This window comes from Carya illinoinensis, chromosome 1, assembly GCF_018687715.1.
Source record: "Carya illinoinensis cultivar Pawnee chromosome 1, C.illinoinensisPawnee_v1, whole genome shotgun sequence".
NCBI classification, from domain to species: domain Eukaryota; kingdom Viridiplantae; phylum Streptophyta; class Magnoliopsida; order Fagales; family Juglandaceae; genus Carya; species Carya illinoinensis.
This window is the reverse complement of record NC_056752.1, coordinates 13839900-13853580: the sequence shown is the minus strand read 5'-3', so window position 1 is coordinate 13853580 and position 13681 is coordinate 13839900. Positions and strand designations below refer to the sequence as shown.

At 33.7% G+C, this 13681-nt stretch overlaps 1 protein-coding gene across 2 annotated transcripts; it reads right to left on the bottom strand.

Moving 5' to 3' along the window:
- Positions 1-1390: 1390 nt before the first annotated feature.
- LOC122311380 (auxin response factor 18) lies at positions 1391-7905 on the bottom strand. 2 transcript variants are annotated; one of them, XM_043125927.1, is made up of 14 exons: positions 7110-7905; positions 6571-6686; positions 6322-6417; positions 4878-4934; positions 4391-4543; positions 4207-4291; positions 3958-4048; positions 3706-3870; positions 3447-3560; positions 3288-3360; positions 2871-3018; positions 2205-2797; positions 1930-2120; positions 1391-1841 (listed from the first exon to the last, which is right to left on the bottom strand). In XM_043125927.1, the coding sequence occupies exons 1-14, from the start codon at positions 7162-7164 to the stop codon at positions 1694-1696; spliced, it is 2085 nt and encodes a 694-aa protein (XP_042981861.1). In that variant the 5' UTR covers positions 7165-7905; the 3' UTR covers positions 1391-1693. The 2 variants fall into 2 exon arrangements, with proteins under 2 accessions (XP_042981861.1, XP_042981870.1); XM_043125936.1 differs by having other exon boundaries at positions 1930-2117; positions 7110-7892.
- Between the last annotated feature and the right edge of the window lie 5776 nt (positions 7906-13681).

Below are 13681 nucleotides of genomic sequence, written 5' to 3'. Positions count from 1 at the left end.
TTTTGTAAAATAATATTACTTTTATAAGATATTTTTATAAAAATACCTCTCATTTAATACATTGTTGTGAAAGAGTTTTGCTATATACAAACATAGTCGCGTACTAATCTGTGTACCAATACTGATTCATTCATACTTAAAATTTAAATTAACACTATTTTCAATAAAATTTATTTTTTGATCAATCACATCATATTGATGTACAAATTAATATACAATTATACTTACAGCTATATTTTTCCGTTATGAAATATGTTGTAAAAAATATGTTGTAAAAAATATTTCCATTTAGCAATTATCACCGTATTTCATTTCGTTTTTTCTTTTTTCAGTTTCATCCTCGTGACTTGAATGCTTTGGAGAATCACGCAGCCCGCCACTCGGCCAGCCTTTTTTGACTGTCAAAAAGATGGTGTACAACAGAGGATCTTGCCACCATATTATCTTCACGTCCTTGTCAAGCTCAACTTTACAACTTCACAAAGTTCATTTTTCCCTCAATCCTATTAAAAACTTCTTCCTTTTAGAGTTGAAACACACTTTGCCTCCTCATTTTCGACAACTTTCAAAACAACCGACTTTGCCTCCTCAACAACTTACAAAACAAGTAGGAAAGACTCTCTCTCTCTCTCCAAAGTCAGCCTCCCCGACAACCACTCCAAACCAAACTCCTTTGGCTTGTGTTCCTGTTTTAAATTCTTGGAAAATGCCAAGTGGCCCTAGTTATGACCCTCATTTTGATAATTCGGTGTATTTCTTAATAGTTAAAAGAAGTGATTATTAATAACTTTGTGTATTTTAAAAAAAAAATGTTTAAAAATGTTCTAAAAATATTTGAAAAAACAAAGAAAAAAAAATTGCAATTACACTAATGGTCACTTTGAGGGAGCAAAATGATGGGGCTGCTATTCTCTAAAGAGAGATTCTATTTTGCCCAATCAATTTGACACCTCATTCCCTAAATTCTTCAAAGCATCATAAGTTTGTCTAAGTCTGAAGTGTGCGTTGCCAAAACCACAGTCCACATCACCTACTTACAAACCAAAACCTTCTCTACCTTTATATTTAGGGTTGGTTTGGATTCAGAAATAAGATAAGATAGAATGATTTTATATAAAAGTTAAATAAAATATTATTATTATTATTTTAAGATTTGAAAAAATTAAATTGTTTATTATATTTTATGTGAAAATTTGATAAAGTTGTAATAATTAGATTAGATAAAACACTTCCCAAATTCAAAGAAGGCAGCTTACCAACGAAGGGTTCCTTTAAACTGACATGAATGGAAAGACACACTTTCACTTCTCTTCCGCATACAATAATGGTCTCTTCTGAGCAGGAATTACTAAGCCACGCGGACAGCAGAACTCACAAGACAAGAACATGATGACAACAAACAAGAAATCAGGACTTCAAAATGCAAATACATAGGTATTCCTATAGGCGGATCAATGTTAGAACAACAACCCCAAAAACAAGGTATATGCTTTTAAGGGAATCTAATACAGAATAAAGTCCACCATTCCTTACATTAAAAGCAAAATAGAAAACAAGGACCCAAACCATCTGGTAAACTTTTTGGCTGTTGATGTGGAAGCTCCAAAATTCTGAGCAAACCAAACCACCAGCAACCCACTCCCTCAAGCGAAGAAAGCAGAACAACATAAAGCCCAAAAATAAAGATAGACTATCAAGTTTCAGCTCTATGCTCCGAGTCTGTGCTTCCAATGGTGCCTTCACCTTCTAATAATGAGGCAGTAAGTTTGCATCTTGCAGTCATCTTCTTCACTTCCTCACTTGAATATATGTAGATTTTCCTTGCCATCTTACAAAACTCTCTGCAGTTATGAAAGTAATAGTCAATAAACCCAGTACCTATAGAATGGGAAATGGAATTGCACAGTAGACCAATTTGTAACTACTTACGGCCACGGATCATCACCCACAAGCATCATGTCATTCTCATCATCTGTAAAAACAACTGCCCATTTGTTCTGTGGACAAAGCTCCCCTTTAATCTCAAACATTTTCTCCAGCTCATCTATGAGATCATTGTACCCCTTCAACACAGTCAAGTCAACGGCACGACCAACAGCAACCCCTTGCATTTGCACCTTCTCCACAGAGTTTGTTGTCATCGGAATTAATAATATAAGTAACGGCACAAATCATATCTAACCAGCAATTACCATATAGTTTACCTTAGTGCGAGTTCTGGTGGAAAGAATGGAGCCCTGCTTGCTCAGTGTCTCCTTCAGTGATTCATCTGGTATAAGTTGCTTCTGTTCCTTTGAGGACTTAGCATCTGGTTTATGCACTGCGTTAACTTTAGATGCTGCAGTTGGGCTTTGTCCTTTTGCACCACCAGACACCATTGTTGCTAGTGCAATGGTTTCAGAGTTTTTTGTCAAATCAATTCCAAATAACCGGCAACCAAGAGAAGTCTCTGATTTTATCTCCTTTTCCACATGGTCATTTACCAGACCATTGCTTATCCTTGATGAAACTGGAGAGAGAAAATCAGAGAGAGTCGACTGTAATGTTACAGTTTTGTTATCCTCCAGTGAATCGGAGAAAAGATCTAGAGAGATGTTCACATGTGGAGAAGAGGACCACGTGCCTTCTGCACGAACTCTTGATCTGTTGTTATTTATTTCTTTCATCCTAGAAGGCCAAGCAACACTGGTGTCACAGCTTTGGACAACCTCAGCAGCAGCACTCAATTGGGTCAACTCATGGGACTGGGTTGATCCATGGTACCAAATGGCCGAGGCTGCAGAGTTGGTCGTGATTTCTGCATTTCAATGGATTGCGTAAAAAACAAACATTTAAATACACTAAGAAGTCCAATAAATAGATTCTCATACCAGAAGATGGAATATCAACAGGCCGGGGCCTCTTGCTCTTTACAACCGGTTGAGCAAGATTCATGGATGCGGAAGCAACAAAAGGCTCTATCTCCCAAGGGGAAACCCTCTCTGGCCTTTGAATGGTTGCAGGTTCATCCCATTGAATCTGAAAGGGAAGAAATTGGAACAAGCAAGTATCAAAAAGAAGACAATCAATATGCCAGCATTTAGATGTTTAAATGAAAATATTCTCAACCTCTGAGTTATCTGCATTTGCTTGAGCTTTTGTTTCTATTTTGTTTTGAGATTTCATTGTTCAGGCGTGTGGATGTATGAAATTGCAGCTTAACTGCTTGTATTGTGCACGAATATTTATTGTATTTTTCCTTGTTTGAATAAATTTTCTTTCATTCAACAATAAGAACTATTTACAACCTTCAGTGACCGCCATTTAGAATCCGACCACTCTGCAGATATATCCTCGACCCTAACTATGGTTCCCGAGAATCTGAACAAACAAATTTCAAATAGAAATCAACAATCAAGATAAAAAAGAGTAGGACCCAATGCCCAAAACAAATATTATATTGTTACCTTCTTTCTGGAGAGTCTTCTCCCTCAAATCTCATCTTGAAGCGGATGCCAACTGAGAACCCATTGTTAATGGCCTCAAGATATTTGTTTACACTTATAATGAACTGACTAGTCCTAATCAAACTCATGATATGAGAAAAAAAAAAAAAAAAAAAAAAAAAAAAAGAAAGCAAAAAACAAAAAACAAAGTTAAATAAAAAGAACGATCGACTAATATGAAAAATTTGAATTTACAAATTAAAGAACATATCAATCAAACCTTGGCTTGTAATAAACCACAAAAAGAGTCTGGGTCAAAACAGCATGAGAAGCGGTAGCAAGCACTCCAAGATGCATGCTTTGGCTGGATATCACAGATGAAGGCATGGGACTCTGCTGGCGAGCAAGACGTCGAACACCTACTCTCAATTCACCATTTTCGCCCCTGCACAGCAAGTTATTATAAACAGAAAAGCTCAGCTACCAAAAGATGCATAGATCTCACTCTGCGCACCAAAAAAATGTATGGTACCTCAGAAACACAAAGGCATCTCCTGCAACCAATCTCTTGGAAGTGACAAAATTACTCCATCCCGTTGTGAGCAAATGTCTACGCGGTTGGCCTAATCATTGAGTAGAAAGGAGAAACATAATTCCAGAAATTAAAAAAGGTAGATTTGCTTTGAACGAAATAGACATGCATGTCTTCCAAAAATTGAACAACAAAGCATCAGTTGACAAAGTAAAAAACTGTCAACAGTACAAAATTCAAATGCATTACCTCTAAATATATGCTTAAACTTCCATTCAAACCCATGAAGGTCCTTGGCTACCAATTCCTGTGTTGGTGTTGCTTGGGTCATGTCCTGCCAAAACATAAATAGCAAGCAGTGCATGTGTAAAGCTTTCAATCAACCACTAGAACTACAGTATTAGACATCAAAACATAAAATGAGAGTTATTACCAACTGAGGCAGGCATTCGGTGGCATGCTTTCGAAGAACTGAGAACCCCCCATGAGTGCTCGTATCCGAAGCAGTTAAAATCTTGCAAAATGAATGCACTGTTTGTCTTGGTGGCTCAGTTGGGCATATATCGGGACTTTTAGGCTCACTTTGCTGTAATATCACCATAACCATAAATAAATTCTTTCCATTAGAATACCTTATTCATAAAGTTGGCCACTTCTGTTAGGCACCAATTGATTGGCAAAGAATTCAACAAAAGAAAGCTTGATGAATGAAAAACTTCTCCCTGTTTAGAAATGTTTTGTAATTTAAGGGAATCAACACAATTACCTTATAGATCATTTCTCCAAAAATTGGGTCAACCATAAGAATGAAAAATATGGATCTTAGGTCCACTTACCTTTTTTTCTACATGTTTTCTCAGCAATCAAACAGAGCAATCATTATTTAATTAGTTAATAATACAAGAGAAACAAATTCTCACATCTAATTCTGGGTGCAGAGTGATCTGCGCATAAACCTCATCCGTTTCTTGTTCAGCCTATAAAAAAATTGAACAAAGATTTCAAACAAAAACCAGGTTTAGAAAAGTGTTAGTCATAAATACAGTTCCTGAATTTTCAAGAATTCACAAAAGCAGGAAAAAAAACTCGGCAGATTTCTAATTTCGCAATTAACTTATTGAGTTTACAATTTTTTGCAATTAAGGCCTAATTTGTTTTCACAAACCATCTCATCTCATTTCATCTAATCATTACAATTTTTCCAAATTCTCAAACAAAATTCAAAAAACAATTTAACTTTTTCAAATTCCAAAACAAAAATAATATTAAAAAATTATGTTCTAACAATATTTTATTCAACTTTCATCTCATCTCATCTCATCTCATTTGTGTAACCAAATGAGGCCTAAGTCTTTCCATCCATCTTCTGTCAAATCAATTAACGACAATGTTGCTGCATGGCAACCAATCAAAGTTTGACTTGTGCCATTTACTTACAAAATAATAAAAAATTAAATATAAAATATAAAAAATTTAAATAAATTGAGAAAAATTAAAAACTTAAGAAAAATACTTTAGAAATTGTGAATACTATTTAAAAATTTATAAACGTTTTAAACAACTTGAACATTAAAAAATATTTAATATAAAATATTCAAAAGAGAAGAAGAAGGAAGATGAAACTTTAAAAATATTCAAATGCTACTTTTGGCCACATCGACCACCCCGGGGTGGCAACAGCACATCCAGTGAGGGGGAAGCTCTCACCCTTCACGGGGCAGCTCCTAAACCATCACAGGCTGGCTCATCAACCACCCTGCAATCCAACACGGGCCTTTAGCCCCATGACTCCCTGGGAGGGGGAATCCCCCCTCCTTGTGGGTGGTTGCCACCCACATGGGAGAGGAAGTTTTGTCTTCTTTTTTACTTTTCCATAAAACATTAATTACTATTTCTGCTTTAAGTTTTGTTTTTTAATTTTATGATTTTTAAATTTCAGTGTTAAGATGTAGTTATTTTAATAATTTTTATGTTTAGAATTAATTGTATATATATATATTTTTTTAGCTTTTGATTTTGGTTTTTTTTCAATATTTGTAACTTTTTTAAAATAATATTTTCACTTTTAATATATTTTTCTTAATTTTAAGATTTTTGAGATTATCATATTTTTATAAAAGTGCTAACGTGACATTTGAATGCCACATGTCGAAATTTGATTGATTGCTGGGTAGCAACCTTGCCATTAATCAGTTTGACGGAAAATGGATGAATAATAAAATTTGCAAACTGATGATGTTAATTGCGAAAATTAGAAAGCTAAAGAGTTTCTTGCAAATCCCTAAACACCTAAATAATGATTTTACAATTAACCGAACAAAATAGGAAAGACAAATATAGAAACCAAGATCAGAGATAGAATACCAGTAATCGAATGTCAACAACACCACAAAGGATCTTAGAAGGAAGATTGAACAGAGGGATTTGCTGATTCAGCTCCTGATTTGTTGATGCTTCCAACTACAAAACCCAACAAAAGCAATCAAAGTTTGAAAACAAGCACAACAACAACAACAACAACAAAAAAAGCAAACTTTGATCATTTTTCGGAAACACTGAAAACAGAAAGAAGAAAAAAGAAAAAGAACAATGAAGTGGAAGAGTTTGCTGCACTTGTTCCATGTGACCCTGAGGAAAGTAGAAGACTCTCTCCCCGCGCCTCGGCACATCCACCAGAGGCCCAGCACATAACTTCCATAGCTCGGTATATAGATCATCAACTGCAGACCCTACAAAAACTCAAAGAATAAAAAGTCAGAAAAAATAAGAACTGGGTCTTGAGATTCAGCTTCATTTGGTAGCTGGAAGAGCTTCTGCTACGCTTGGTTGCCGACAAAACGCAGGAAAATGAAGAAACCCATGACTTTTAACACTAATTTATCCTTTAGTTGACAAATCAGACCCTTCGCTGGACTAAGCTTGAGACTGATACTTAGCTCATTAGAAACAAGTTTTCACATTTTCTTGAAACTCAGAATGGTTGGAAAAGCATAGAGATTGAGAATCCTCATTTCAATTAATTTTACTGCGTTGTCTTCGTACCCAAAGAGTGAATGTAATATCTATCTTTTACGCTTTCATTTCTTCACCCTTTCCACAACTTTCTAGACAACCAAACGGAGAAGCATTCGCGCTAACCCACCAAAACTTACCCGTTTCCGCATGAGAAATCGACGAGGCCCTTGGACCCTCCTCCGGATGCACCATTCAATCAAAGGCCACAACAAGAGACTTCGCAGAAGAAAATTAAAACCTTTGAAAACAAGTAAAAAGAAAGCAGCAAGCTCAAGGTGTATCTGTCTGTCTTGTCTCTTCAAGCAGCGCAGTAAGAATAGGCTACCCCATTCACGAGCAAGATGACCCTGAAAGAGAGAAAACGACTATGCAGGCACAAAGGTTATGGCAGCAATCATAATGATTCGTTGTTGTTGATGTCGATGTTGTTGTTCTGTAACGACTGCAAGGCTCTCTGCTTCTGCTTCGCTTTTGTCTTTGTTACCTAAGGTCCCCAAAAACAGCCTTATGTTTGCTTTGTCCAGAGGCTCTCTCTCTCACTTCCTCTTCTTCTTCTTCTTCTGGGTGGTTTCTGGGTGGTGCTGGCGTTGTCGTTGTTGCTGGTTCAGTTCTTTCGCTCTGCCAAGGAGCTGAATCGACGTTACCAAATCCCCAAATTTGCAGCCATATTAATATAATTTCTGCCTCTCTCTCTCTCTCTCTCTCTCTCTCTCTCGCTCTCTCTCTCCCGTCCCTGGTCTCTTTCCCACCTGTAGTTTCTCACTCCACCACTCTTTTCTCACTTTGTTAATTCTGCCCCCTCCCCCCTTTGTAGTTTGTCTCAATAGTCCCTTAAAGTCTAGTTTCCTCGGGACTAGGCTATGATACTTCACATCCTCCTGCTTTTCTTCTCCACCAACGCTGGATAAACACTCATTACTGGCCCACAAAATTCATTCTTCAAGCCTGTGAAGTACTTGCAGTCCCTCAGCTTAAATTTTTTTCTTTTCTTCCCTTTTCTTTTCTTTCCAAACAAACAAATTCCACTTTAAATTGTTTTATACACATTAAGATAGCTTATATATACATATATAAATAATTATATTCTTCATAATACCACCAGCCTAAGTCGAGATTATGCTAGCATGATTACCTGTTTATCTTTTTCAAATACTTAAAATATTTTCATTATAAAGTTAAAAATAATACTAAAAAATAATAATTAATACGAATCAAGTCCGAACTTAAATTTATTTAAATTACTCTCGCAATAACTCTAGTAATGTTATTATTATTTTTCTAACAACCCTATTTGTATGTTTTGTATCTAAGTTTTTGGTAATTGCAGGGTGCAATGCGTTGATTTTGATATATGGTCAGATCTAAAATCTAGAATTTATGATAATTTGATAGTTCTAATTATAAATTTTTCAATATTTAATTCCCTTGCTTGGCTATAAAAGTAAAAGTGGATTTCTTTTTTTATGTATTATTTTAATCATCTTAAATAATTTTTGAAAAATAAATTCACAAAATCATTAAGAAAATATTTCCTTGATTAATGAGTAAAACAAAAATATCGAGAACCCATTATCAAAACCCACTACCGGAACACTCAGCATTTTTCAAAAGAAGGGTATATACAATAGTGAAGACCAAATCTGCATATATGATCAAGACTGATGACTTTAAGGGGTTTGTATATTCATATGCCACCAACCAAAACAATAGACTACTCATTAAGATAACAAAAGAAAAGGTAATACGAGATTGATGTTAATGCAGAATGGAATGTGTTGTTAAAATCAAAAAAGACATCTGAGAACGCCACTTAAACAGTCTGCAAATGCCAAAGGAGCGAGCATTAGCAAATTAAATTCGACAATGATGCTCTTTTATTCCTTGAGAGCTATTTGTAATGGCCATTTATCTTATGGAATATTAATCCTTTTTTTCTCTCTTTTTTCCTTCTCTTTTTAAGTAAATCTTACGGAATATTACTGATCTTAGTCGTACTCTTCAGTAGTTTTTCATAAAAGCAATGATCTCTAGGCAACATTTTTTGTGGTTTTAGGCAACTTCGAGTTGCTCATCAACCAACTTTAATTTTCTGCTTCGGTTTGCACCCAAATTCTTGTATGTATAAAGACTGTTTTTTTAGGAGTTGGAAATCGTTTTTCTTTTTGCTTTTTTGCAGCAAGACAAATTAGCTCAAATATACTTACAACGCTATCATTTCTTGTCAATGTTAAAGTTATGAGAACTACTATATAGACAAAAATATTAAATAAAAGTAAACTTATATATTGACTTGTACGTAGTTTCATGAAAATTATATGTTAGATTTATTTTTTGATAAAAATAACTTTAAATTTGACATACCACATCAAGTCACGTTAGTTTGTGAGTTTATTTTTGTGTAATATCTTTTGTGACTAAAATATTTTTCTAAAGTTATTATATAAGGAGCAATACTATTTTTCATCCTTTATTTTGCTATATGTAGTCATATTTGTTAGTATGACCAATTTTAAACAATTATGTAAGTCAATTACTTAAATAAAAAAAGTATTTAAGCTATGAATATTAATTGGTCTCATTGCATATGATATTTCTCTTATATATAATAATATATTAACCTAACAACAACAACAACAACAATATAACTCTATTCATCATTCATTTTAATTTTTAAGAGCAAATGACTTAAGAATGAATAAAAATAATTTAAGTTGTGTCTATCTGATTCCCATTCTAATCCCGAATAATTCTATGAGACAATAATTCATGAAAATAGAATATCATAATCATAGGATCATGACTATGAATGCTTACACGTACGTGTGCCTTCATGCTTGTGTGAGGAAGCACGGGTGAGATTAAAATATGTTTTTTCTTTTGACCAAAAGAAGACTAGGGAAAGGGAGAGGGAGATCATCGAGGGGAAGGGGAAAACCAGCAATATAATAATAATATGAATTGCATAATTTGTTTAATATAATTTTCACGTTTATTGAGGACCGTTTCTTTGAAAGCGACGAATGGGTACGCAGAAAATATTATTCTAGGTTGCATAATGAGCATGGACAGGAATATTCTTATTCTTTTGTGTATATTAAGATCAAAAGCTAGTTAGTGGTGAAGTGGGATCCAAATCATAGTCTTAAACTATGATTATATTAAAGCACCATATGCCCTTCTCTTATGCGACTATGTTTCATTAATCATAGCCAACCAAACACACCTCATTCAACAACCGACTACATTAATTGCATTATTTGCATTGTTCCACATACACCTCTTTTCACTGTTTTGAGATCAACATTAATTTATATGCCCCATGTATTTTGTCTTGTCGTTTGACTATAATCAAATGAAAGGGACTATAGCTAGTTTCGATACAATGAACAAGTGATAAAAATAAATGGTAATTTTTAAAAGAATTTTACTATATACAGGCAGTGTGTTAGCACACTATTTATCAACAATGTATGAAATGTGTTAAAAAAATAAGACTTATAAATAGATTTTTTTAAAAATATTTATTCGAGTTAACGTATCGGCTAAGAAAATATGGAATGAGAGTATCTTGCATGCGAGTCTTACTTTCTTCTACTCGAATGTCCTTTTAATATTCTTATTACCATTGTATAATGTTTCTTGTTGGAATGATCTCGAGTGAAGAATCCTTAGCCCCCAATTTCGTACCTTGAGAGATTTGATTAGAAAAATAAAAATCAAGTTAATTAGCTTAAAAGGAAGATTTGATTCTTTGCATCTTTTCGATATTAAGCAACTCTTTTGACTATTAATAACAACCCCGTACGTTGCCACAGAGAGGGAACCTTAGACCTTAAAAATTAATCCATAGTCAAATTTTACAAGCTTTTAGAGGGGGAGTAAAGTGAGAATGAGAACCTTAAGAACTTTGGTTAGTGTTAAAACGAGAGAATCAGATTCTAAATCACAAAAAACAGAGTTTTGATGACCTCCACCTTGCTTAAACTAGATTAGGAAAAGGAAAGAAGATATTCTCTAAGCTTTTGCCTTACAACAAGTTAACACAAGTTAACCATCGAAAACAGCATTCTTTATATGAGCCGACTACCAAAAGTACCTATCTAGCGTACGGAAAAGAAGGAATTCTTTTATCTGCATTAACGACTGACCGCTCCACCTCAATAGCTCAGTCTTAGAGCACGCCCCGGGGGGGTGGAGTGAGTAAAGTGAGAATGAGAACCTTTTATTTTGAAATGCTTGGCAAAACATAATAAGAACTTTAGTTGGTTAGTGTTAAAATGAGAATCAGATTCTAAAACACTAAAGTAGAGTTTTGAGGAGGAGGAGGAGAAGGTTTCACAAATCATCCATCAAAATTGTTCTTCTTCTGCATTTTACCTTTCCCAAAACCCTAACTAAAAACCTCTCAACCATGCATGATTTTATGGTTGTAAAATCTGCCAAGTTTGTAACCATATATAGAATATGGAGAGAAAAATCAGTCAAAATGAGTTGCATAAGATGAAGTCATTACTTAAGCTAAAAGTTTAATCTAATAAACACAGATAAATTTAATTATTTATATTATATCTTTAACACTTTCATTTACGTATGAACTAAACTCTCCCTCAATATTAGATGAAGTGCAAAGTCAAGGTTCGAATTCAGAATCTTTATTCTAATATAATGTAAAATCATTATTTGTCTCAAATACTTATGCTTTTAAAATAATTGGTAATTTTACACGTACATATATTTCTTAGATCCAAACCTAATAAAAAAATATGCAGAGTTAATTAAGATTTGAATTCAGAACCTTAACAGTATAAAATTACTGTCATTTGTTCCAAACACTTTAGTTTTTAAACAATTGGCAACTTCACACATACCAGTATCTCTATAATCAAACCTAATCATAAAGTGTAATCTTTTTTTTCTACATCAACAAATTCTATTTTTCTAGTTTTGGAGCGCATAATTTCCAGTATTAGCAATCATGCATGATCAATGGCTATTAGTGTGCTCCGACATGACTTGTGGGCCCCTCCAAAGAGTTAAGATCTCTAATCCTCATAATAACTCCAAAAAGCAAAATTGAAATTAAAGTTGTGATAATCTTATCGTATAATCTTTTTGCTGTAAGATTCCATATGGATAGAAGATTAGATTAGATCCCTGAAAAATTAACAAAAATAAAATTACATATTGGGTGATCACTTGCTGACAAAAACTCTAATAAGATGAAGGCTTCTTTTGTCCTCTTGACCAGAAAGCTTGCTAAGTGTTTCCATTAATTCTATTCCTGGCAGATAACTTTCTTTTAAGTTTTATATGTATGTGCCTATGTGTGTGTATATATATATATATATATATATATAGAGAGAGAGAGAGAGAGAGAGAGAGAGAGAGGCTTGGTATCTGATTAGAATCTTCTGAATTCTTCCCTTTACTTTGGGTTGCTGAAGAAATTTCCTTTTTCACATTAGAGAGAGAGAGAGAGAGAGAGAGAGAGAGAGAGAGAAAAGCTTGGTATTTGATTTGAATCTTCTGAATTCTTCCCATTACTTTGGTTGCTAAAGAAATTTTCTTTTCCACATTAATTAGGTGGTGTGAAAGCTAGAGACAGAGAGAGAGAGAGAGAGTTTTGGGGTTGACCTCTCCATGTGTGGATCTGCAGACTGGGTGCATCCTTTGTTGACACAATAATATATTGGAAAACACATGATGATGATGATTGGTGGGACTGCTGGTTTTGAATGCATGCCTGCCGGCCCCCATCTGGAGACCATTTTAGCATGTGTTCCTCTGCTGCGATATGTTTCTTTTGTATTTTCATCTTTTAGTGATGATATACATTGAATTTATTTTACAACTTTTTTTCTAAAATTAAATGCGTCTTAAACTCTAATAAAGAAAACTTTAACATTAGGACAATGATAGTTCTATATTCACTAGTTTTTATCACTCATTTTATTTCATTAACATGCCTCTATTATGTGGTGCTATGTGATTTGTTAAAAAAAAAAAAAATTAAACATACAAACATAAAAAGATAGAGAGAATCTATAATTTTAGCCTTCCTCTTTTTTTTTTTTTTCATTTTTGGATGATATTTTATTTTGAATATATATTTTCCGGTGTTAGGTTAAGGAGGCAAAGTAAGTGCTATAAATTAGGAGGTATAGTAGCATTTTTTTAAGAAAATGATACTTAGCCCCCTCAATATTACCTCTCAAGTATTTTAATTTTTTTTAATATTTTTTTACTAAGTGATTAAGGACGTAATTATTAATAAAAGTATATATATTTTTTTATTTTTTTCTTAAAGAATAAAAAATTTTAAAAAAATAATAATAAAAGAACAAATTTGAACTAGCGGTACGCTGAGCAATACTGCTAACAGTGTACTTTTTCTTAACATTATTGATAAGGCGGCACTATTATTAGAGCAATGCTACATACAGTCACTTTTATGTACTCCTTGCGCATTCCACTGATATGATTGGTTTGATTAATTTTTTTTTAATATCCAACCAATCATATCACTAGAGTACACAAAAAGAGTGCATAAAAATGACTGCACATAAAATTTTTGCTATTTTATTATTGTTGGTTGTTAAAGAGTTGTTGGTTCTATATTTTTTTTATTTACGAAAAATGCTAAATGAACCCATAAGTTTGCCCCTCCAATCTTAACGTCTATGCATTTTATTTTATTTTATAAATTTTT